The sequence below is a fragment of the Coregonus clupeaformis genome, unplaced genomic scaffold (genome assembly GCF_020615455.1).
Source record: "Coregonus clupeaformis isolate EN_2021a unplaced genomic scaffold, ASM2061545v1 scaf2692, whole genome shotgun sequence".
Lineage (NCBI taxonomy): Eukaryota > Metazoa > Chordata > Actinopteri > Salmoniformes > Salmonidae > Coregonus > Coregonus clupeaformis.
In genome coordinates, this window is record NW_025536146.1 from 1,222 (window position 1) to 27,667 (window position 26,446).

At 42.2% G+C, this 26,446-nt stretch overlaps 1 protein-coding gene and 6 non-coding genes across 7 annotated transcripts; 6 read left to right on the forward strand and 1 right to left on the reverse strand.

The window, feature by feature from the left end:
• Nucleotides 1–264: 264 nt before the first annotated feature.
• Nucleotides 265–4,807, reverse strand: LOC121571225. The gene is made up of 4 exons (XM_041882560.2): nt 4,745–4,807; nt 2,423–4,313; nt 1,110–2,239; nt 265–977 (listed from the first exon to the last, which is right to left on the reverse strand). The coding sequence occupies exons 2-4, from the start codon at nt 3,913–3,915 to the stop codon at nt 265–267; spliced, it is 3,336 nt and encodes a 1,111-aa protein (XP_041738494.2). The 5' UTR covers nt 3,916–4,313; nt 4,745–4,807.
• Nucleotides 4,808–17,143: 12,336 nt separating this feature from the next.
• On the forward strand, nt 17,144–17,214 carry trnag-gcc. The gene has a single exon. It is a non-coding gene; the product is annotated as a tRNA-Gly (tRNA).
• A 1,701-nt stretch (nt 17,215–18,915) lies between these two features.
• Nucleotides 18,916–18,986, forward strand: trnag-gcc. The gene has a single exon. It is a non-coding gene; the product is annotated as a tRNA-Gly (tRNA).
• Nucleotides 18,987–20,689: 1,703 nt separating this feature from the next.
• Nucleotides 20,690–20,760, forward strand: trnag-gcc. Its single transcript has one exon. It is a non-coding gene; the product is annotated as a tRNA-Gly (tRNA).
• A 1,703-nt stretch (nt 20,761–22,463) lies between these two features.
• On the forward strand, nt 22,464–22,534 carry trnag-gcc. The gene has a single exon. It is a non-coding gene; the product is annotated as a tRNA-Gly (tRNA).
• Nucleotides 22,535–24,239: 1,705 nt separating this feature from the next.
• trnag-gcc lies at nt 24,240–24,310 on the forward strand. The gene has a single exon. It is a non-coding gene; the product is annotated as a tRNA-Gly (tRNA).
• A 1,705-nt stretch (nt 24,311–26,015) lies between these two features.
• Nucleotides 26,016–26,086, forward strand: trnag-gcc. Its single transcript has one exon. It is a non-coding gene; the product is annotated as a tRNA-Gly (tRNA).
• The last annotated feature ends 360 nt before the right edge of the window (nt 26,087–26,446 follow it).

Sequence of the window (26,446 nt, forward strand, 5' to 3'; positions counted from 1 at the left end):
GTCATTTCTTTCTCCATACCCTTGGCCTGGTAGAGGGAGAACAGCTTGGCAGGACAATAAATATATTTCCCTGCCACTCCGGGGAACCCTGTGTGAATGTGAGGACTATTAGGGCCCTGTTTTAGTTCCAAATGGCAGAACCTGCACAAACGGCCAGAGGGTACCACATCTGCTGACTTCCTCTTTTGTTTGTCCTTCTGTTGTTCCACTTTCTGTTTTATGGATTCAAGTTCTTGTTGAAAGAAGGGTGTTGACATGAAATCCTCAAAAGACATTTTGGGGTTTGTAGAGGCCCTCTGCTCCATATGTTTTAAATACTTTTGTGGAGCAGTAGAAGTACCTAACATGCCCACTCTGATAAAAATAATGAATTGAGGAGCCATCATTCATGTAACGGGACTTGGGTTGGCCACATGAAAGGCAGGTTTTTGTCATTTTTTTCTTTTGCTGCTGTTGTTGCTCTGACTGTTGCTGCTTTTCCATCAGTCCCAAAACAATTTTCTCTATGGCAGCTTCAGTAAGAGGAGCATTTTGTGTGGGCAGTGCGGGTGGGTTCACAACTGCAGGTGGGAGTGCTGTTACAGGGACACAGGTTGTGTCACTACCCATGGTTAAGTGCTGCCACAGTTGTTGGGTCTCCAAGAGCTTTTCAGGACTGGTGTTAAGGGAGGAACTGGTGTTTTTTAATTTGGCCAGGTGTTTAATATACCTTCCAATGTGGTGTTTGGTGGTTGGGTGAAGCAGGCTGTTGGGGTCTGCACATGAACTTTGCACCATGGAAGCATAGTCAAAGTCCACCAGTTTCAGCATGTCCTTCTGTCCATGATGCCTGGCAAGCAGACCATCAATAGCCACCCTCATTGGGCCAGGCCACCGATTGTGGTCCAACACAAAGACCCGGCCACCAGTCTTGATAGGCCCCGTGCGTGCACTTCTTGGTGAGGCGGTCATAGGCAGTGGAGGTGTGCAGGGCAGATCTGAAAGAGAGGAACAGTTCTTCAGTGAAAGTAATTATGCAGAATGCATGTGTCTGCAAGCATATTTAGGTGCGTGTGACTGAGTTAGTGTGAGAGAGATATGCCTATGTTTGTGGTATTATTCTGAATTACCTATGTCCATCTGGGGCTCCTCAGTGCTTTCTCTCTTTAAAGCCTCAGTAGCAGGAGCTGCAGAATCAGGAAATCTGACAGTCGGCGGCAGCTGTGTTGCTGAGGGTTGACATTTCTCAACAGGGAGAGGGGTCAGGAATACGGACATGTCTGTCCTCTTCTGAGATCTGTGCTTTTCCCAGTCGAGAGGAACAGCACGGCACCCTTGCTCAACGTACTTGAGTCCAAACCTCTCTCCCGTGTCCCTGTTGGAGACTTGTAGTGCTGGATATTTGGCGCTCCCCGTCACATTCACAGAGGCCATGTTCAAGTCTGTGATCAGTAGTGGGTCAAACACTGCAGGCAAAACCACACCCGGCTGTTTGAGATCCACCAATCTCTGGAAATTCCAGCGTGCCACACCAGTCATACCCTGGGCCTGAAATAACTCTGGGGAGACTTTGTTCCCAGTCACCCACTGAGCCTGGTGGAAGTGGTAGCCCTCTTGCTGTGAAGTGCCTCTGATTGGAATCCACACGGGCACAGATGCCCCTTCACCCTGGACATGGTTGAGTTGCAGCGTGCCACCGTATCTGTACAGAATCCCATCCTCCTGTTCTGGGTCACTGAGACAGCCCCTCAGCATGTGGACTCGCTGGATCCTCCAGGCTTTCAGCATGGACGGTTTGAAGAGAGGGATGTCATTTACATCTTTTAACAGGTGGAAGTGAAGGAGAACTTCTTCCACTCTCTTCACAAGCTCTCGTGGCTGAGGGATCTTTGTCCTGCAGTGCTCCCGGATATGCTGCTTTGTTGGATTTGCTGGCACGATCCCACAGAAGACATAGGCCTCCTTCAGTCTCTTCAGATCCTGCTGATCCACAATTGTGAAGGCAGCCGAGAGGAACTGACAGAAAGAGCTGTATAAGGAATGATGCTCTGAGACACACTCCCGGCAGAATCGTCTCATACAGTGGAACAAGTCCAGCTTTACAGAGATGAACTCATTAAACTTTGACCTCGAAGCACAGATGTTGGTCAAGTCCCCGGATGTCACCTCTGCAACAGTAGCCTCTGTAGTCCTCCAGGCTTCCCTCAAAAGGTGCTCAGCTGGATGAGAATTCTGGACCCTGAAGGCTGCACAGCAGTCCCTATGTACAAAGAAACATAACAATGTCCAGAAATAGAAGAGGATTAAAAAAAAGTTACATGATTAAATATATAATGAATTTTCTTCCCTATTTGAGATTTAAATGAAATTATTAATATCATTAAATAACATATGTAAGCTGAAAAGGCTTATACAATTGTTAAACAAATTATATAATAAATACCTGTCCACCCAATGGTAATTGGCCTTTTCAATTCCAGCAGCAGTGTAGCGTGTGGCCAGACCTTCATACATGGGCTCCAAAGACCTTTCACTCTCGGACTGCACCATCACCCAAGAGATGATCATCCAGTTCTCGTTCATCACAGCATAAGATGACATTGTGCCTGATGTAAGAGTGACTTTCCTGGCAATCTTCCGGGTGTGGTCGGATCTCAACACCTGTCCAAATGTGCCCTGTAAGAGCTGCGTGATTGATGGCTCCTGCCTCTGAAACTCCTGCAGAAGACAGTCTGTAAGGTAATATGACGACACAGACATTCCACACCAGCCGTCTGTGTCTTCATACCCCCCAAATGCAGCAGGTGTACTGTCCCTCCTCAGGTATTTGCTGATGGTGCTCTGACCATACAACCCTGCCTCAGCATCCTTGATGTTCTGCACACTTAGCAGGTAGGCCAGGTTTGCTCTTTCATACTTTAGGTGCATCATCTCCATCAGCTGATTGGCCATGTCATTTGGGGATTTTGCAGTGCGTCTTAATTCATCTACCACAGATTTACAGATCGCTTTCTTGTAGGTAAGGAGGGCTGGCAACATGTTGGTATACCTTTTAGGGAGCTTTGCCAGCCACAGAGGATTGTCAGCAAACCAATTCCTTTTGCATGCTTTGCAGCAAAGCCGAGATGCAAACAAGTAATATTGATTGACAATGCCAACAACCACTCGAGGCCTTCCTACACCTGATGAAGTTATCTGTGGTCGAGAACAACTGTGAAGACATGGGAGAACATAATTGTTTCTCAGCCTTCCCATGATGCTGTCATTCTCTGGTTTCCAGATGAAGAATGGATGTAGCTGGAAATATTTGGGGGATGGAAGCCCACAGGCAGTCTCAATGAGCTCAGGCTGAGGTGGTAGACGCCACAAAGAGACAGAGTTAGTAAGGTGCCTCACAGGTGGACTTCCCGGCCACAGTCCCATGGCTTCCAGCTCCATCTTCATCCATACCTTTTGCTGTTGAGAGCAGTTCCAGTGAATCATTTCTTGGTCATATCTGGGCAGTGGAAGTGAGGGTGGAAATCCAGGGTGTGTTGATGCTGGCGGCACAGGCTGAGATGCAGGGCGTGTTGATGCTGGTGGCACAGGCTGAGATGCAGGGCGTGTTGATGCTGGTGGCACAGGCTGAGATGCAGGGCGTGTTGATGCTGGTGGCACAGGCTGAGATGCAGGGCGTGTTGATGCTGGTGGCACAGGCTGAGATGCAGGGCGTGTTGATGCTGGTGGCACAGGCTGAGATGCAGGGCGTGTTGATGCTGGTGGCACAGGCTGAGATGCAGGGCGTGTTGATGCTGGTGGCACAGGCTGAGATGCAGGGCGTGTTGATGCTGGTGGCACAGGCTGAGATGCAGGGCGTGTTGGTGCTGGCGGCCCAGGCTGACGTGCAGGGTGTGTTGGTGCTGGAATCACAAATACCAAAAGGTAAAAAATCAACATGTAGACTACAGTGATTACTTACTTATAGTACACTTATTTCACAAATACACAATTGAATGACCTTGTAGACTAAATATATCATACATGCACATGCACAGAAATTCAGAGGACATGCAAAAAGGGAACTCAAATGAACACTTACCCTCATGGAGACGGAGGTTTTGATGGACATGTTGTCATGAACATGTCCTTTTGATTTTGTTAGTAGAACACAAGCAAAATAACAATTAGGAACATGGCCAGAACATAGCCAGAACAAAGCCAGAACAAGGCCAAAATAATAACCAAGGTATATTGTTAGGCAGAATAATTCAGTGAATAGTCCTGCCAAACTGATGGAGAAAAACCTCTGCCAGTAGACACAGATGGTGCTCCTACAGCTGCTGATGCTGGTGAATCTGAAATAAAGTTTAACATACACACACATGATCTTGGTTGCAAGCAGTTACATTACAGTTTACAATGAGTAGATTTGAAGTAATTTGCCTAAAGTAGCAACGATACACAATAGTTAATGTAGTTGTCAAAATAGCTAGAAAATAAGTGACAATAATTCCTCACAAATGTAGCACAACTATTTGTTGAATAATCCTTACATTCCTAACTCAAATGGAAACTCAGTAAAATGGTTATGTGTTTAAAAATACATAGAAAACATGTTTAACTCAGAGCATGGTCTGGATTTTGGAAGGTGAAATACTCAGTATAGCTTTCTCCAGGAAAACTTCATTCATCCATTGCTATGCAATAAAACATAATGAAAACCAAAAAAGATATATGATGCCACAAGCAATATTTTTCAGATGATTTGTGTTTACTTTTGACATACCTTGGGAGTAAGGAGTTGCAGTAGAGGCTGGTGATGTAACGGTTGATGGCAATGACTCTTTTTCATTAGCAGGTACTGCTGCAGTTTGTGCATTTTTGAACCTGTACCACATTTCCTTGACATAATGAAGAAAGCCTACCCAGCAGCTCTGCTCTCCCATATTTCTCCCCATGTACTTTTGGCCCGATTACCAAAGCCAACCAGAGTGTCACAATCTGAGGTCACAGCGGGAGAATTCGTTTTGTGAGACTCAAACTTTGAAAGCTCCTCAATATCTTTGAAGCTCATGGCATATTCCAAAAGGACTGCAAACTGATTTTGCTGCTCCCCTCTGTACTGAAATGGCCTGCCTCTTTTTCTTTTTCCAAATTTTTTGATGAGGTACATAGTGTATCCAACATCATTTTCCAGCAGCCACCTGAAGGACTTGCCTCTGTACTTCCCAAACTGTAGTATGTACTCCCCCAACACCTCAGCTTTATCTGACACATCCCCCCCTCTTTGTAAGACAACGCTGATGGCATTCTTCCTGACAACCTCTTCCTTCAGAGGAGCAGACTTGTCCTGCATAGAAGGGTTGTCTTTGATCTTCTTGGCGGCATCAGAGGGGACTTGTAGAAGGTAACCTAACGCGCCTCTCGAAAGGTAACTTGGACCTTGCCAGGGAAAAACACCGAAGGCCTGTGTGACATGTTAATCTAAATGATGAAGCAAAGAGTAAACAAAATTAATTATTTAATTATTTTTAATGATACCTTTCAGGCTAATGTACTAATTATACAGTACAATGTATAATATACACACACAACCTTCAACTATACAGATCTATAACCAATCCCCAAATATACACAACCTCATCTGGACAAACCAATACCCCTCCCCACATATACACTGGACAACACTTGCAATAGTAATTAACAATTAACAATCTTGTAATTAACTTTATTATGAACTATAGCTTTCAGACTATTCTGTAATATCTATACAGAAATAGCTACATCATTTAAGTGACTTATTATGAACGCATTCACATTGTATAATTCGTGAAAACATAGAATACTTGTTTATTTAGATCGCGCTATAATACTATAATACTTACAAATATATATGAGAAACGTATAGTTTCCACAAGTCCACGTTTCATTCAGATTACGTTCTAACAAAATTACTCTGAATATCCGCTGTATTTACTATTATTGCATTATTAAAAGATCCGAAGACAAATAAAAAAAAAGACAATCGATGATAAAGAACTCATATTTTGTATGTAAAAACACGACTTACCTTTGGCAGTCCTTACGAATTAGAAGCTGTTGTGTGTCTGACGTAGCTAAAACCGCTAATGTAACAAAACGTAAAATGCTCGGATCAAATGCTGAAATGTAAAAGAAATTCACGAATCAGAAAAAGTAAATAAGGCTCAGATGAGTTGTTCCCGGGTGTTTGTTGTGGTTCGTTGTAATTCGGCTATTATCTTCGCCACCTCTTGCGTAAAACCTGCCACAGCGCCTCGGAGGGCATACGTGGCCATACATATATTGCATCCGTAGTGGTTTAGCACTACCATAGGGAATGAATGGGAAACGCTTTAGGGCACTTTAGCTAAAGAATCCTCGGCTCCCGCCCGCGGGAGGCCCGGGTTCGATTCCCGGCCAATGCATGTTACATTTTAGGGCGGCAGGTAGTGTTGCCAATTACAATCCCGAGTCTTGACTGGAAGAATCTGTCGGCAAGTGAGCTTGCAATCGGAGGGTTGCTGGTATCAAATTCTAGGTGCCATTGCTCCCTTGAGCAAGGCACCTACCCCCCCACAACAACTACTCCACGGGCACCTAGTGCAACAGCCCCCTGCTCCACCCTCTCCCAACTGTATATACAGTCTCTTTTTGGGCTAGAGCGGAAGCCAAATTCTCTTTGGACCTTGTGTACACGGTAGTGTTGCACGGTGTACCCGAAACATAGTTTTTTTCCCCCGATATTAGACAACAGTTTGTTCATCGGATTTTTGTTACTTTCGGTACTTCTGTCAATTGTGTCTCGTGGATCAAGGCTCCCTGTCTTTCCTCCTGAATGATGTCATCACTGGTTAAAGAGACAGTGCGCAGTTTTATAAAATAAGCTACTTCTATGCAAATGTTGTTGATCAGTACAATAAGTCCCAAATGGAAGGTAACCAGACTGTTTGTCATCTGTAGCCCCATGAAATCTGCCAAAACAAGCTCAATAACTCAATGCATGCATGCACTACTATTGAATATGCATTCACCTGTATTTTGAATAGGCCTAAGCTACATAGCGATTTACCATTCAAATAAATGATTACAATTATTTGATGTAGTTAGATTGGTAAAAACAAAGTCAAATTGACTGTATCATTGATTCATTAATGCATACATGGCTGCCTCTGACAAATGTTAACGTAAAAAAGTATAATGTAATGTGATGTTGAGCTCAAACAATGCATAAAGATTGAACCGCATTAGCTGAGTTTATCTGTCAGGATCAAGTGCCATTCTGTGACTTTGGCTAATATGCCTTTTCTTTGCCTGTGGTATTGAGTATCGTGATACTAAACGTACAATTCTGGTATCGTGACAACACTCGTACAAGGAACTTCAGGTATACACAGATAGTTTCTAGTCTACTCTTAAAGCTAGTGTTTTGTTTGCAAGTGTATACATAGTTGCTGTTTTTATTATTCTTAACCAAGCAAACCCTGCAATGTTTCAAAAGGATCCATGCACTGGTCGGGAATAGAACCCGGGCCCTGCGTGGCAGGCGAGAATTCTACCACTCAACCACCCATGCTTGAGATGGGCTATAGTTTGAACATTGCACATGTGCCCCTGCATATCCTTCACATCACAGGAGGGGTGAAATGAACAGAAATAGAATCTAGAGCCGAGTGTTAACAATTTAGCAACAATTTGGCAAGTTTTCAGTTTTCTCCAGCAACTGTTTGTGAAAGAGCCTAATGACAAATTCAGCTACTATCAAGCTGCCTTCCAGTTGTCTCTAACGTTTTATAGCATTTGGGGACTTTTCACACAGCTGTCTGTGCAATAGTCACAGCAACGGTGCACACACAGGCAGAGAAGCACAAGGGGAGAGGGGAGGAGGGTAAGATGGAATCTAGCAACTTTAGCGACAGATCAAGCAGCCAATAGCACTTTTTGCTGCTAAATAGTTGGCAACATAGAGTGGAATGAAGAGAAGAGGGAAGAATATTGAAGGGTAGTATTAGGGATTTATTATTCTCTTAGAGTGATGGGATGACTAACTTAGAAGGAGTGCATTCTTGACTGGGCTAATGTAGGTTGTGACACCTGGGGAGGCTGTGATTGATGTGAAGGTCTGTTTTAGTGTGTAAAATAAGATAAGGATTGTGTCTTCAAATGCTAGTCTATAATGGTTCTTTATGAGCTGTAAGTCTTCCTTTGACATAGGAATGATGTCTAAGGGAGCTGGCTCTTCTCACTATGATAGAATGTTATGATAATCTTGTGCCTGGCTGTAGTGTGCAACAAATGGCGCCGAGGAGATGAGACCAACCCCATGAACCTAGGATTGGCTGAGAAACTTTAAACCACGCTCAAGTCTTTACTCTAATTGGCCAGCAGAGAAGTGGGAAACTTTCTGTCAGGGTATTTGGGTATTGTTTCTGAAAACAATGTGTTAGTTCTCTGGGGTGTCCTGCGAGGCATCTCAGAGAGCCCGTATATACGAAACATCATATTTACCATTGAAGGTTTTTGCATTAATTAAAATAACTAGTATAACTTAGAAGTCGTCTTGACCTCTTTTGTTCCTAATGCCAGATTTGAATTGACGCAACATTGACAATTGGTGACCCCGACGTGATCTGGTAGAAGGGACTTTGCTGGGTAATGTCCGGCACATTTGGTCAACTCTTTCATCGAACCGTATGTTTCACAAACTGCCCGGGCTTCTAAAAAGGTAAGCAGATACCTGTTGTTAAATAACCAAAGATCTGCACATTGGCTTTATCCAAATTAATTTTGTGAAACAACTGTCTGATGTAAGTGAACTAAATTATGAAACTATTATGAGTAGATAAGCACAATATTGTGACATGCAGAACCTTTGGTAAATGTGATGTTTAACCCATGGTACCAGAGAGTATTTGTTCTACCGGCAAGGTCCGTAACTACGAGGGTACGGCTAGGTTCGGAGAAAATACTGACATCTATCGGCAAGGTCCGTAACTGCGAGGGTACGGCTAGGTTCGAAGATACAGGGAATAATTGATTTAGTAATTGCTATCGGCAAGGTCCGTAACTGCGAGGGTACGGCTAGGTTCGAAGATACAGGGAATAATTGATTTAGTAATTGCTATCGGCAAGGTCCGTAACTGCGAGGGTACGGCTAGGTTCGAAGATACAGGGAATAATTGATTTAGTAATTGCTATCGGCAAGGTCCGTAACTGTGAGAGGGTACGGCTAGGTTCGAAGATACAGGGAATAATTGATTTAGTAATTGCTATCGGCAAGGTCCGTAACTACAGTACGGCTAGGTTCGGAGAATTACACCGGCAAGGTCCGTAACTGAGATACGGCTAGGTTCGGGAAATTTTAGATATAGGGAATAATTGGTTTAAGTAATTACTATCGACAAGGTTCGTAACTACAGTACGGCTAGGTTCGAAGAATTACACCGGCAAGGTCCGTAACTGAGATACGGCTAGGTTCGGGAAATTTTAGATAATACTGGTGACTGGCAAGGTCCGTAACTAAGGGTTGCGGCTAGGTTCAGCACAGTGTTTTGAATAAAATAGGCGCGCCTGTGTGCCCACATTTGATTGTGTGTGGGATATAAGTGTGTCATTTATGACTGTGTGACATATTTGACTGTGTGATAGGATTATGACTGTGTATTGTGAGTGAGTGCGATAATTGTGTACTATTTTTGCTGTGTGATAACTGTATACTACGTTTAACTGTGTACCATTTTTGGCTGAGAATACAAACAATATTTTAAAACAGTAAATAATGACAATTACAATTAGGAAATAAAGTTTAAATTGTGCAAACGTTAACAAAAAACACCCATAGGAGGTACTATAAAAGTTAGAAAGTGTGAGTGTTGTCGTATGCATGAAAGTGTGAATGATAAACCTGTATACCTTGATAGAAAACAAATTGGGAATCATAAGACGTTTGTGGCTGACCAAACGGTATAATTTGGGAATAAATGTTGGATTTGTGGTTACTCAAACCATATAACCCGTCAGTAACAATCGAAAACATGAAATGAAAAGTTAAGAATGAGTGTGACTGAACTAAAACGGTTGAATTGATATATTGAAATATAACGTTTGGTGTTTGAAATAGCATAATACTGCTTTTGAATAGTTGTGTCGAAACAATTCGGTTTAGTATTTGATTTGAGGTTTGATGTTTGACGTAGAATAATACTGGTTTATGTGCTTGGTTTGGGCTATTTGGTTTATTATTTGATTTAACGTTTGATGTTTGACCGTGCAAAATACTGGTTAAACAATTAGAGCGAAATAATTCGGGTTATAAACGTGCACCAACTTTAACTAATTAGGTGGGAATTATTTGATTTAAATAAATAGACTGGAGTACTTTGAGTAACGGCGGAATATTGGAGGCGCGCTGGGACGAGAAGCAGCTCCTCACAGCTCCTCAAAAAGGTAGAGTTGCGAGGGGAGGGGCTGGAGAGAGCGAAAGTGTGGCTTTTGGAGCCATGAAAAGACTGGGAGATGGCTGGGAACGCATGTGGGTTTCTGACGAGAGGGTGTTCTAGACTTGCTCACCGAACGCAGACGTGCGTTGGGTGAGAGAGTAGAGAATATTCACATTTGCGTTTTTGGTAATTTGGCAGACGCTCTTGTTTAGAGCGATTTATGGGAGCAATTGGGGTTGAGTGCCTTGCTCGAGGGCACATCGGCAGATTTTTCGCCTGGTCGGCTCGGGGATTGGAACCGGCGACCTCTCGGTTGTTGGTGCGGCGAAATTGGTCACTAAACTGCCAGCCGCCCCATATGAGTTTAAGATTGTGGCGTTGTTGGATAATATGATGGCGGAATAAACTGACCATAAGTAATGTTGTTTTAGACGTAATGTATAATATAGTACAAAACAAATAGAGGGTTAAATTGAACTAATTATCATGGTAGAGCTAACGTAGTACAGTGAGGGAACTTCATTTTGTGTCAGAGGGTAAAATGAGAAATCATTGTAATATACTATTAGTGGAAATCTATTTATCATTTCAAGGCATGGAGTAATAATCTGCATTTATGAGTGTGAATTCCACGGCTGATGTGTTGATTGAATGGGTACGATGGAGTATTTGGTTTGGTAATATTGAATGGAGTATTTGTAGCGAGCGTGTTTAGGGGGTAAATAGAAAAACTAAATTATACAATAGGGAATCAAAGAGAGAGATAGTTTTTTGCTGAGGTGAAAGCTACTGCGATTTTCATTTGGTGACGTCACTTGCTCTATGAACTGGAAGTAGTTACTTTGAGAGCATCGCAGATGGTGTGAAGTGACTGGCGTTGTCCCTGGTTCGAACACAGGTAGGGACAGTAGACAAAGCTTTCGCATTGGGGCAATAGACCTAGATTACTACGTGGATTGAGAGATGTGGAAGGTTGAATTAGATGGCTTGAGTGGAAGTGTTCTAGAAGGGTCTGAGGATGTGTTACAAGGTCCCCTTGCGCCTTCCCCGTTGTGTAGGAAGGAGCAAGGGGAGGGGTGAGAGAGAGTTCAGATGGTAGGAATGTCATTAAGCGTATGCTGATAAATGATAACACGTATTTGTTTGATTAATTAGGGCATAATCTAAAGAGAACAGTTAAATACATTGAATAGCGAACTGAAATGGGTTAGCGGGGAAATACAAGATAGATGGACCATTTTGGAACGATAATTTATTTAGGTTAGGATGCAAGTATGCATTGGCTGTTGTGCTGGGGAAATAGCGGCAGCCTGTAGTGGGTTATGGATTTGTTACATAAACTTATATTTTGGACTGGGGTGATAAAATAGGCTACAATTGTAGCATAATCAGAAAAAAGACACAATTTAATGTGAATTAGTTATTACAAGTATTATTGATAGTTATTACAGTTATTATCATTGATCCAGTAATGATATAAGGATAGTATAGGAAGACAGGGGATTTAATCTCATTTAGGGAAGTTATATTAGAAAGAAAATACCATTAAATGAGGGAACATTTGATGTAACTGTGATTGTATTGGCTAAAAACTCAAATATGACATTTACAGGGAGGATAGGAACAATAGAAGGGAAGACAGGTTTTCCTAGGGGGTTGAATAAATAATTGATAAATGGATCATTTGAGATGAGATCACATGTAGCAGAGTTAGGGTAATCAATTAAATAATCATTGTATACTCGAGGAATTTTGAGTGGTTTAATGGATTAGTTAGGAGGAATTAGAATGATACAAACAATTATTGATGGGTTAAGACTGGGAATATCTATCATGTTTTGTGTGTACTACCATCTTTAGAATATAACTAGGAGAAAGAGATTAGCTCATCTCAGTTAGGCAGAATTTAGGTTATAAAAGTGAGCTATTAAATTGAGTGAGGCCTGGCTATTTGTGATTGTTGTTTTTTCAAATTGGGTTAAAATGTGTTCACAGAGCCAGAGGCTGTACAGAGAAAGGTGGAGCCCCCATGGTGCCCTAGTGAAAGAACATTCAGAGGAATGTTTATCACTAGGTAAATATATAAAACAAGGGAAAAACATTACTGATTGGCAGAATACACCAAATGGGGATCAGTATGGCCACTCCACTGGGAGATATAGAATAAAGTTAAATGGGAGAGCAAAAACCCAGCCCAGTGTCCATCTGGAGATAAGTTTTAACGGATGACAGGAAGAGATTTTCTTAACTCAGGTACAGGAGGGTGAGTTAGCAGCAATTCTGTTCAAATTATGGTCACAAGGACAACAAATGTAGGACTAATAAAGGGGGTAGCTCCAGTACAAGTGATTCCTCGATTCGATAATAGACCATACCAAAAGCAATATACTATGAAACCAGAAGCAATAAAAGGGATAACACCTACATTTGAGCATTTACTTAAGGGAGGGGTGATAATTCCTGGAGATGAGGTACAATGAAACTCTCCAATATTTCCTGTTAGAAAGGAGGCACCTAGCGCCGACTGGAGGATGGTCATGGACTTACAGTTAGTTTAATGGAAATATCATTCCCAGAGTTCAATGTGTACAGATCCACATACAATGCTGAACCAATTGAAACCAGAGAACTCCTATTTTACAGTGATAGATTTAGCTAATGCTTTCTTTAGCATCCAAGTTCATCCGGATAGTCAGGGGTGGTTTGGCTTTACTTTTCAGGGAAGGAAATGGACTTAGGCTAGGATACCTCAAGGCTACTCAGAAAGTCTTACAATCTTAGACCAGGCTATAACTAATAATTTGGGAAAGTTTGAACATAGGGAAGGATGAAAATGTTAGTTTATATAGATGATATTCTATTGGCTAATCCCACTCAGGAGGGATGTAAGAGGGATACAATCCAATTGTTAACCTTCCTGGAAGAACAGGGACACAAAGTGAGCAGAAAGAAACTTAAACTTTGGTAGATCGAGGTCATTTACCTAGGACACACTATAACACAGGAGGGGCGAATGTTAAATTCATCCAGGAAAACTGCTATATTTAAATGCCAAAACCGTTAAAATAAAAACAAATGATGAGCTTATTGGTAATGATAAAGTGCTGTAAAGTTTGCGTACTCCATTATGTACTGCATACGGGTAAATTAAGTGATCTTATCTATGGGAAGGCAATGGTAGCCCATGGTAAAGTAATTTGGAACTCTAAGGAGGCATACATACATCAGGGATGTTATCCAAATGGTAGAGAGTAACAAGGGATATGACATTGGTAGTGATTTAAAGATGAAGTTTTTTGGTGGGCTATTAGATATAACTGGGTTAATCATGAACATAGAGATTTTTATTCTTTGTTGCTAGACAGAAGACTTAGGTGACTTAAAAAATAGACTTGTCATGTCCAACAATTAGTCTTCAGGTCAAGCCCGGGAGAGCCTGGGTAGAACAGAGTTTGAACTAAACATAAGTGTTTTTATAAGATAAGAGATTGATTGATTGGATTACTAATTGATTCTGAACTGGATGAAAGTTGAATTTAGCTTCCATAAAAGACAAAGGAAGTGGGAGGAGCAATAAAGGAGCAAAAGATAATCTAAAAAAGGACAGGCATGGCAATAGGATGATAAATTACATAAGAAATGGTTTAGAAAGGTGGTAATATTGACACATGGGCAAATCATGTGTCAAAAAGGGGGAATGATAGGATTAAATAATAATGATAGGATTAAATAATAATGATAGGATTAAATAAAAATAAAATAAAAAAATAAACAACAATAGAAATTGAGAGCTCAACATGTATGTGTGAAGATAGTTTATTAACCACACCCGTATGTCAGAGGTTTTGTGCCCCACAGGTGAACTAAAGGAGAAGGTGACCCACTCTATCTAACCAGGAGACTGGGTGTGGATCCAGTCCCTAAAAAGAAGAAAAACTGGAAGCAGGCCTGTTGGGAAGGGCCCTATCAAGTCCTATTAGATCAATCTGGGTGCATGTCACACACTGCAAAAAGGTAAACCCAGCTACACCTGACGAACAAACACAGAGTTAGGAGAAAGATCCGATCGCCACAAGGGTCCGGGGGTTGGCTCCTTAACGAAGATTCCCTTACCCTGTCTGATCATCCCTGTGTGAGTTCGATAGAAGGTGAAGCAATGGGTTGGCCTCTGGCATCTGACATGTTCTCAGGGCAAGGGTGGGGATTCACAGGTTTCCTGACGGTAGGTAGCTGTCTGATTGTGGGGGCCATATTCCTAACACACTCAAACCCTTCTGATCAGCCGAAAGTAGTAGTTAACCTAAAACAAGTTGATAGAATAATACCTGAGCACAGTCTATGAAGGCATAGGAGACAGCTAGACGTAGGAAAAGGGGAAGATTAGGGACTTTAGGGGAGGACATCACTATATGTGTGTCGTCGTGTACATCCTGGGACTATGTAGTTGCTCATATCGAGAGCGTGGGGGATATGTAAATCTCCATACACAGTTTGGGGACAGGTGTAGTGTTGTGAGGGTAGGGAATTACCAGAAATGGCAGTGCGACCCATAGAAGGGTAGGTACTGTCTGAAAGTCTGAAGTACGCAAAAACAGGTTTATCCCCATGCAAACCACCTGGGAATGTGGTGAAAGAGTCTTGTAGTAACTTGAACTATCTGTATCCCCCGATAACAAACTCATTCCGACCTAGGTTGCCTACGTTTGAAGTCTCAGGGGATTGTAATTCTTTTTCTAGGACTAGTAAGATAGGATACATAGTAGGGCATCTTAGCTCTGCTCCTACACAGAGAATATCACAACTGAAAGAGAACATGACTAATCTCCTCTTTGTTGCAGACAGAGGATTGTAGGAACTAAAACCAGGCCCGTGCTGACATCTGATGGTTGTGTGGTGATAACTGATTGTGAACTCAACTACATATGTAAACAAACAAACGTGTCAGAGACTGGTGAGTTGTCAAATAGAAAGTAGGACCTCCTCCTGGGATCCTTTGATGAAAGGATCCTTTGATGGGATAGGAGTAACTCGAGAGGTTCCAGAACAATTCAAAGCTAGGAATCAGACCGCAGTTGAGTTTGAATCAAGTATTTTTGTTGGTCAACAATTAATAAAAACATAGATTGGATAAATTATATTTACTATAACCAGCAAAGATTTATAAACCACACTTGTGATGCAATAAAGGGATTAGATGAGCAAACAGTGGCAACTATCTTAATGACAAAGCAGAATAGAATAGCGTTAGATATGCTTTTGGCTGAGAGGGGCGGAGTTTGTGTTCTGTTTGGATCTATGTGCTGTATTTTCATCCTCAAACAATATAGCACCGGACGAGTCAGTGACAAAAGAGCTTCATGGGAGTAACTACGCTGACAAACAAACTATCTGAGAACTCTGGTATTGATAGCTCCATAAAAGGTTGGATTGATAACATATTTGATAAATGGAAAACTATTGTTGTAACTATTCTGGGTGAAGTTATAGCTTCTATGGGTATACTTGTTCTTTGTGGATGTTGTCTTATTTCCTGTGTCTGAGGTTTGGTGAGAAAGGAGATGGAGAAGGTGATTTCCCACAGATGGTGAGATAAGGCCCAATCCTGGACTCCAACCAAGGAATTGAGGATATGACCTACCAGGCTTGGTGGAGTGACACTAGAGGGTGTCTAAAGGGGGCCAAAATATACTTCTCTGTTTGTGTTTTATGTTTTAATAGTCTTATGTTTTGTGTTCTATTAATCCTGTGTTTTATGCTTTATTAATCAAGTTAACCATGTGAATGTTTGTCTTTTCTTATGTGATGGTTTGAAGTTCCTTGGTGACTGGTAACAATTTGCAAGTGGGGTGTAGATGAACTGAGGGTTTGCATTTTTAGTAACATTATGGCCTATTAATAAAAGTGTGATTTTTTGTTTGTATTGTATTATAATGAATGACAATCTGTGTTTTCTTATTTTTTGAATCACACCTTATTAGGTGTGAAAAGGGGGACTATTAGGGATTTATTATTCTCTTAGAGTGATGGGATGACTAACTTAGAAGGAGTGCATTCTTGACTGGGCTAATGTAGGTTGTGACACCTGGGGAGGCTGTGATTGATGTGAAGGTCTGTTTTAGTGTGTAAAATAAGATAAGGATTGTGTCTTCAAATGCTAGTCTATAATGGTTCTTTATGAGCTGTAAGTCTTCCTTTGACATAGGAATGATGTCTAAGGGAGCTGGCTCTTCTCACTATGATAGAATGTTATGATAATCTTGTGCCTGGCTGTAGTGTGCAACAAATGGCGCCGAGGAGATGAGACCAACCCCATGAACCTAGGATTGGCTGAGAAACTTTAAACCACGCTCAAGTCTTTACTCTAATTGGCCAGCAGAGAAGTGGGAAACTTTCTGTCAGGGTATTTGGGTATTGTTTCTGAAAACAATGTGTTAGTTCTCTGGGGTGTCCTGCGAGGCATCTCAGAGAGCCCGTATATACGAAACATCATATTTACCATTGAAGGTTTTTGCATTAATTAAAATAACTAGTATAACTTAGAAGTCGTCTTGACCTCTTTTGTTCCTAATGCCAGATTTGAATTGACGCAACATTGACAGTAGGAAAAACAGGCACAATGGAGCTTGATTGTTCTCTGATAATTGGAGTCTTCTGTATTGTTCAGTCACTCCATCAACTTGTTTAGTCACTCCATTGAGTCGGGGAACCCCCTTTAAATTGCTATCAAAGCATTGGTGGTTCAGTGGTAGAATTCTCGCCTGCCACGCGGGAGGCCTGTGTTCGATTCCCGGCCAATGCATGTTACATTTTAGGGCGGCAGGTAGTGTTGCCAATTACAATCCCGAGTCTTGACTGGAAGAATCTGTCGGCAAGTGAGCTTGCAATCGGAGGGTTGCTGGTATCAAATTCTAGGTGCCATTGCTCCCTTGAGCAAGGCACCTACCCCCCCACAACAACTACTCCACGGGCACCTAGTGCAACAGCCCCCTGCTCCACCCTCTCCCAACTGTATATACAGTCTCTTTTTGGGCTAGAGCGGAAGCCAAATTCTCTTTGGACCTTGTGTACACGGTAGTGTTGCACGGTGTACCCGAAAAATAGTTTTTTTTCCCCGATATTAGAACAGTTTGTTCATCGGATTTTTGTTACTTTCGGTACTTCTGTCAATTGTGTCTCGTGGATCAAGGCTCCCTGTCTTTCCTCCTGAATGATGTCATCACTGGTTAAAGAGACATTGCGCAGTTTTATAAAATAAGCTACTTCTATGCAAATGTTGTTGATCAGTACAATAAGTCCCAAATGGAAGGTAACCAGACTGTTTGTCATCTGTAGCCCCATGAAATCTGCCAAAACAAGCTCAATAACTCAATGCATGCATGCACTACTATTGAATATGCATTCACCTGTATTTTGAATAGGCCTAAGCTACATAGCGATTTACCATTCAAATAAATGATTACAATTATTTGATGTAGTTAGATTGGTAAAAACAAAGTCAAATTGACTGTATCATTGATTCATTAATGCATACATGGCTGCCTCTGACAAATGTTAACGTAAAAAAGTATAATGTAATGTGATGTTGAGCTCAAACAATGCATAAAGATTGAACCGCATTAGCTGAGTTTATCTGTCAGGATCAAGTGCCATTCTGTGACTTTGGCTAATATGCCTTTTCTTTGCCGTGGTATTGAGTATCGTGATACTAAACGTACAATTCTGGTATCGTGACAACACTCGTACAAGGAACTTCAGGTATACACAGATAGTTTCTAGTCTACTCTTAAAGCTAGTGTTTTGTTTGCAAGTGTATACATAGTTGCTGTTTTTATTATTCTTAACCAAGCAAACCCTGCAATGTTTCAAAAGGATCTATGCACTGGTCGGGAATAGAACCCGGGCCCTGCGTGGCAGGCGAGAATTCTACCACTCAACCACCCATGCTTGAGATGGGCTATAGTTTGAACGTTGCACATGTGCCCCTGCATATCCTTCACATCACAGGAGGGGTGAAATGAACAGAAATAGAATCTAGAGCCGAGTGTTAACAATTTAGCAAGAATTTGGCAAGTTTTCAGTTTTCTCCAGCAACTGTTTGTGAAAGAGCCTAATGACAAATTCAGCTACTATCAAGCTGCCTTCCAGTTGTCTCTAACGTTTTATAGCATTTGGGGACTTTTCACACAGCTGTCTGTGCAATAGTCACAGCAACGGTGCACACACAGGCAGAGAAGCACAAGGGGAGAGGGGAGGAGGGTAAGATGGAATCTAGCAACTTTAGCGACAGATCAAGCAGCCAATAGCACTTTTTGCTGCTAAATAGTTGGCAACATAGAGTGGAATGAAGAGAAGAGGGAAGAATATTGAAGGGTAGGAAAAACAGGCACAATGGAGCTTGATTGTTCTCTGATAATTGGAGTCTTCTGTATTGTTCAGTCACTCCATCAACTTGTTTAGTCACTCCATTGAGTCGGGGAACCCCCTTTAAATTGCTATCAAAGCATTGGTGGTTCAGTGGTAGAATTCTCGCCTGCCACGCGGGAGGCCCGGGTTCGATTCCCGGCCAATGCATGTTACATTTTAGGGCGGCAGGTAGTGTTGCCAATTACAATCCCGAGTCTTGACTGGAAGAATCTGTCGGCAAGTGAGCTTGCAATCGGAGGGTTGCTGGTATCAAATTCTAGGTGCCATTGCTCCCTTGAGCAAGGCACCTACCCCCCCACAACAACTACTCCACGGGCACCTAGTGCAACAGCCCCCTACTCCACCCTCTCCCAACTGTATATACAGTCTCTTTTTGGGCTAGAGCGGAAGCCAAATTCTCTTTGGACCTTGTGTACACGGTAGTGTTGCACGGTGTACCCGAAACATAGTTTTTTTCCCCCGATATTAGACAACAGTTTGTTCATCGGATTTTTGTTACTTTCGGTACTTCTGTCAATTGTGTCTCGTGGATCAAGGCTCCCTGTCTTTCCTCCTGAATGATGTCATCACTGGTTAAAGAGACAGTGCGCAGTTTTATAAAATAAGCTACTTCTATGCAAATGTTGTTGATCAGTACAATAAGTCCCAAATGGAAGGTAACCAGACTGTTTGTCATCTGTAGCCCCATGAAATCTGCCAAAACAAGCTCAATAACTCAATGCATGCATGCACTACTATTGAATATGCATTCACCTGTATTTTGAATAGGCCTAAGCTACATAGCGATTTACCATTCAAATAAATGATTACAATTATTTGATGTAGTTAGATTGGTAAAAACAAAGTCAAATTGACTGTATCATTGATTAATTAATGCATACATGGCTGCCTCTGACAAATGTTAACGTAAAAAAGTATAATGTAATGTGATGTTGAGCTCAAACAATGCATAAAGATTGAACCGCATTAGCTGAGTTTATCTGTCAGGATCAAGTGCCATTCTGTGACTTTGGCTAATATGCCTTTTCTTTGCCGTGGTATTGAGTATCGTGATACTAAACGTACAATTCTGGTATCGTGACAACACTCGTACAAGGAACTTCAGGTATACACAGATAGTTTCTAGTCTACTCTTAAAGCTAGTGTTTTGTTTGCAAGTGTATACATAGTTGCTGTTTTTATTATTCTTAACCAAGCAAACCCTGCAATGTTTCAAAAGGATCCATGCACTGGTCGGGAATAGAACCCGGGCCCTGCGTGGCAGGCGAGAATTCTACCACTCAACCACCCATGCTTGAGATGGGCTATAGTTTGAACGTTGCACATGTGCCCCTGCATATCCTTCACATCACAGGAGGGGTGAAATGAACAGAAAAAGAATCTAGAGCCGAGTGTTAACAATTTAGCAAGAATTTGGCAAGTTTTCAGTTTTCTCCAGCAACTGTTTGTGAAAGAGCCTAATGACAAATTCAGCTACTATCAAGCTGCCTTCCAGTTGTCTCTAACGTTTTATAGCATTTGGGGACTTTTCACACAGCTGTCTGTGCAATAGTCACAGCAACGGTGCACACACAGGCAGAGAAGCACAAGGGGAGAGGGGAGGAGGGTAAGATGGAATCTAGCAACTTTAGCGACAGATCAAGCAGCCAATAGCACTTTTTGCTGCTAAATAGTTGGCAACATAGAGTGGAATGAAGAGAAGAGGGAAGAATATTGAAGGGTAGGAAAAACAGGCACAATGGAGCTTGATTGTTCTCTGATAATTGGAGTCTTCTGTATTGTTCAGTCACTCCATCAACTTGTTTAGTCACTCCATTGAGTCGGGGAACCCCCTTTAAATTGCTATCAAAGCATTGGTGGTTCAGTGGTAGAATTCTCGCCTGCCACGCGGGAGGCCCGGGTTCGATTCCCGGCCAATGCATGTTACATTTTAGGGCGGCAGGTAGTGTTGCCAATTACAATCCCGAGTCTTGACTGGAAGAATCTGTCGGCAAGTGAGCTTGCAATCGGAGGGTTGCTGGTATCAAATTGTAGGTGCCATTGCTCCCTTGAGCAAGGCACCTACCCCCCCACAACAACTACTCCACGGGCACCTAGTGCAACAGCCCCCTGCTCCACCCTCTCCCAACTGTATATACAGTCTCTTTTTGGGCTAGAGCGGAAGCCAAATTCTCTTTGGACCTTGTGTACACGGTAGTGTTGCACGGTGTACCCGAAAAATAGTTTTTTTCCCCCGATATTAGACAACAGTTTGTTCATCGGATTTTTGTTACTTTCGGTACTTCTGTCAATTGTGTCTCGTGGATCAAGGCTCCCTGTCTTTCCTCCTGAATGATGTCATCACTGGTTAAAGAGACATTGCGCAGTTTTATAAAATAAGCTACTTCTATGCAAATGTTGTTGATCAGTACAATAAGTCCCAAATGGAAGGTAACCAGACTGTTTGTCATCTGTAGCCCCATGAAATCTGCCAAAACAAGCTCAATAACTCAATGCATGCATGCACTACTATTGAATATGCATTCACCTGTATTTTGAATAGGCCTAAGCTACATAGCGATTTACCATTCAAATAAATGATTACAATTATTTGATGTAGTTAGATTGGTAAAAACAAAGTCAAATTGACTGTATCATTGATTCATTAATGCATACATGGCTGCCTCTGACAAATGTTAACGTAAAAAAGTATAATGTAATGTGATGTTGAGCTCAAACAATGCATAAAGATTGAACCGCATTAGCTGAGTTTATCTGTCAGGATCAAGTGCCATTCTGTGACTTTGGCTAATATGCCTTTTCTTTGCCGTGGTATTGAGTATCGTGATACTAAACGTACAATTCTGGTATCGTGACAACACTCGTACAAGGAACTTCAGGTATACACAGATAGTTTCTAGTCTACTCTTAAAGCTAGTGTTTTGTTTGCAAGTGTATACATAGTTGCTGTTTTTATTATTCTTAACCAAGCAAACCCTGCAATGTTTCAAAAGGATCTATGCACTGGTCGGGAATAGAACCCGGGCCCTGCGTGGCAGGCGAGAATTCTACCACTCAACCACCCATGCTTGAGATGGGCTATAGTTTGAACGTTGCACATGTGCCCCTGCATATCCTTCACATCACAGGAGGGGTGAAATGAACAGAAATAGAATCTAGAGCCGAGTGTTAACAATTTAGCAAGAATTTGGCAAGTTTTCAGTTTTCTCCAGCAACTGTTTGTGAAAGAGCCTAATGACAAATTCAGCTACTATCAAGCTGCCTTCCAGTTGTCTCTAACGTTTTATAGCATTTGGGGACTTTTCACACAGCTGTCTGTGCAATAGTCACAGCAACGGTGCACACACAGGCAGAGAAGCACAAGGGGAGAGGGGAGGAGGGTAAGATGGAATCTAGCAACTTTAGCGACAGATCAAGCAGCCAATAGCACTTTTTGCTGCTAAATAGTTGGCAACATAGAGTGGAATGAAGAGAAGAGGGAAGAATATTGAAGGGTAGGAAAAACAGGCACAATGGAGCTTGATTGTTCTCTGATAATTGGAGTCTTCTGTATTGTTCAGTCACTCCATCAACTTGTTTAGTCACTCCATTGAGTCGGGGAACCCCCTTTAAATTGCTATCAAAGCATTGGTGGTTCAGTGGTAGAATTCTCGCCTGCCACGCGGGAGGCCCGGGTTCGATTCCCGGCCAATGCATGTTACATTTTAGGGCGGCAGGTAGTGTTGCCAATTACAATCCCGAGTCTTGACTGGAAGAATCTGTCGGCAAGTGAGCTTGCAATCGGAGGGTTGCTGGTATCAAATTCTAGGTGCCATTGCTCCCTTGAGCAAGGCACCTACCCCCCCCACAACAACTACTCCACGGGCACCTAGTGCAACAGCCCCCTACTCCACCCTCTCCCAACTGTATATACAGTCTCTTTTTGGGCTAGAGCGGAAGCCAAATTCTCTTTGGACCTTGTGTACACGGTAGTGTTGCACGGTGTACCCGAAAAATAGTTTTTTTCCCCCGATATTAGACAACAGTTTGTTCATCGGATTTTTGTTACTTTCGGTACTTCTGTCAATTGTGTCTCGTGGATCAAGGCTCCCTGTCTTTCCTCCTGAATGATGTCATCACTGGTTAAAGAGACAGTGCGCAGTTTTATAAAATAAGCTACTTCTATGCAAATGTTGTTGATCAGTACAATAAGTCCCAAATGGAAGGTAACCAGACTGTTTGTCATCTGTAGCCCCATGAAATCTGCCAAAACAAGCTCAATAACTCAATGCATGCATGCACTACTATTGAATATGCATTCACCTGTATTTTGAATAGGCCTAAGCTACATAGCGATTTACCATTCAAATAAATGATTACAATTATTTGATGTAGTTAGATTGGTAAAAACAAAGTCAAATTGACTGTATCATTGATTAATTAATGCATACATGGCTGCCTCTGACAAATGTTAACGTAAAAAAGTATAATGTAATGTGATGTTGAGCTCAAACAATGCATAAAGATTGAACCGCATTAGCTGAGTTTATCTGTCAGGATCAAGTGCCATTCTGTGACTTTGGCTAATATGCCTTTTCTTTGCCGTGGTATTGAGTATCGTGATACTAAACGTACAATTCTGGTATCGTGACAACACTCGCACAAGGAACTTCAGGTATACACAGATAGTTTCTAGTCTACTCTTAAAGCTAGTGTTTTGTTTGCAAGTGTATACATAGTTGCTGTTTTTATTATTCTTAACCAAGCAAACCCTGCAATGTTTCAAAAGGATCCATGCACTGGTCGGGAATAGAACCCGGGCCCTGCGTGGCAGGCGAGAATTCTACCACTCAACCACCCATGCTTGAGATGGGCTATAGTTTGAACGTTGCACATGTGCCCCTGCATATCCTTCACATCACAGGAGGGGTGAAATGAACAGAAAAAGAATCTAGAGCCGAGTGTTAACAATTTAGCAACAATTTGGCAAGTTTTCAGTTTTCTCCAGCAACTGTTTGTGAAAGAGCCTAATGACAAATTCAGCTACTATCAAGCTGCCTTCCAGTTGTCTCTAACGTTTTATAGCATTTGGGGACTTTTCACACAGCTGTCTGTGCAATAGTCACAGCAACGGTGCACACACAGGCAGAGAAGCACAAGGGGAGAGGGGAGGAGGGTAAGATGGAATCTAGCAACTTTAGCGACAGATCAAGCAGCCAATAGCACTTTTTGCTGCTAAATAGTTGGCAACATAGAGTGGAATGAAGAGAAGAGGGAAGAATATTGAAGGGTAGGAAAAACAGGCACAATGGAGCTTGATTGTTCTCTGATAATTGGAGTCTTCTGTATTGTTCAGTCACTCCATCAACTTGTTTAGTCACTCCATTGAGTCGGGGAACCCCCCTTTAAATTGCTATCAAAGCATTGGTGGTTCAGTGGTAGAATTCTCGCCTGCCACGCGGGAGGCCCGGGTTCGATTCCCGGCCAATGCATGTTACATTTTAGGGCGGCAGGTAGTGTTGCCAATTACAATCCCGAGTCTTGACTGGAAGAATCTGTCGGCAAGTGAGCTTGCAATCGGAGGGTTGCTGGTATCAAATTCTAGGTGCCATTGCTCCCTTGAGCAAGGCACCTACCCCCCCCCACAACAACTACTCCACGGGCACCTAGTGCAACAGCCCCCTGCTCCACCCTCTCCCAACTGTATATACAGTCTCTTTTTGGGCTAGAGCGGAAGCCAAATTCTCTTTGGACCTTGTGTACACGGTAGTGTTGCACGGTGTACCCGAAAAATAGTTTTTTTCCCCCGATATTAGACAACAGTTTGTTCATCGGATTTTTGTTACTTTCGGTACTTCTGTCAATTGTGTCTCGTGGATCAAGGCTCCCTGTCTTTCCTCCTGAATGATGTCATCACTGGTTAAAGAGACATTGCGCAGTTTTATAAAATAAGCTACTTCTATGCAAATGTTGTTGATCAGTACAATAAGTCCCAAATGGAAGGTAACCAGACTGTTTGTCATCTGTAGCCCCATGAAATCTGCCAAAACAAGCTCAATAACTCAATGCATGCATGCACTACTATTGAATATGCATTCACCTGTATTTTGAATAGGCCTAAGCTACATAGCGATTTACCATTCAAATAAATGATTACAATTATTTGATGTAGTTAGATTGGTAAAAACAAAGTCAAATTGACTGTATCATTGATTCATTAATGCATACATGGCTGCCTCTGACAAATGTTAACGTAAAAAGTATAATGTAATGTGATGTTGAGCTCAAACAATGCATAAAGATTGAACCGCATTAGCTGAGTTTATCTGTCAGGATCAAGTGCCATTCTGTGACTTTGGCTAATATGCCTTTTCTTTGCCGTGGTATTGAGTATCGTGATACTAAACGTACAATTCTGGTATCGTGACAACACTCGTACAAGGAACTTCAGGTATACACAGATAGTTTCTAGTCTACTCTTAAAGCTAGTGTTTTGTTTGCAAGTGTATACATAGTTGCTGTTTTTATTATTCTTAACCAAGCAAACCCTGCAATGTTTCAAAAGGATCTATGCACTGGTCGGGAATAGAACCCGGGCCCTGCGTGGCAGGCGAGAATTCTACCACTCAACCACCCATGCTTGAGATGGGCTATAGTTTGAACGTTGCACATGTGCCCCTGCATATCCTTCACATCACAGGAGGGGTGAAATGAACAGAAATAGAATCTAGAGCCGAGTGTTAACAATTTAGCAAGAATTTGGCAAGTTTTCAGTTTTCTCCAGCAACTGTTTGTGAAAGAGCCTAATGACAAATTCAGCTACTATCAAGCTGCCTTCCAGTTGTCTCTAACGTTTTATAGCATTTGGGGACTTTTCACACAGCTGTCTGTGCAATAGTCACAGCAACGGTGCACACACAGGCAGAGAAGCACAAGGGGAGAGGGGAGGAGGGTAAGATGGAATCTAGCAACTTTAGCGACAGATCAAGCAGCCAATAGCACTTTTTGCTGCTAAATAGTTGGCAACATAGAGTGGAATGAAGAGAAGAGGGAAGAATATTGAAGGGTAGGAAAAACAGGCACAATGGAGCTTGATTGTTCTCTGATAATTGGAGTCTTCTGTATTGTTCAGTCACTCCATCAACTTGTTTAGTCACTCCATTGAGTCGGGGAACCCCCCTTTAAATTGCTATCAAAGCATTGGTGGTTCAGTGGTAGAATTCTCGCCTGCCACGCGGGAGGCCCGGGTTCGATTCCCGGCCAATGCATGTTACATTTTAGGGCGGCAGGTAGTGTTGCCAATTACAATCCCGAGTCTTGACTGGAAGAATCTGTCGGCAAGTGAGCTTGCAATCGGAGGGTTGCTGGTATCAAATTCTAGGTGCCATTGCTCCCTTGAGCAAGGCACCTACCCCCCCACAACAACTACTCCACGGGCACCTAGTGCAACAGCCCCCTACTCCACCCTCTCCCAACTGTATATACAGTCTCTTTTTGGGCTAGAGCGGAAGCCAAATTCTCTTTGGACCTTGTGTACACGGTAGTGTTGCACGGTGTACCCGAAAACATAGTTTTTTTTCCCCCGATATTAGACAACAGTTTGTTCATCGGATTTTTGTTACTTTCGG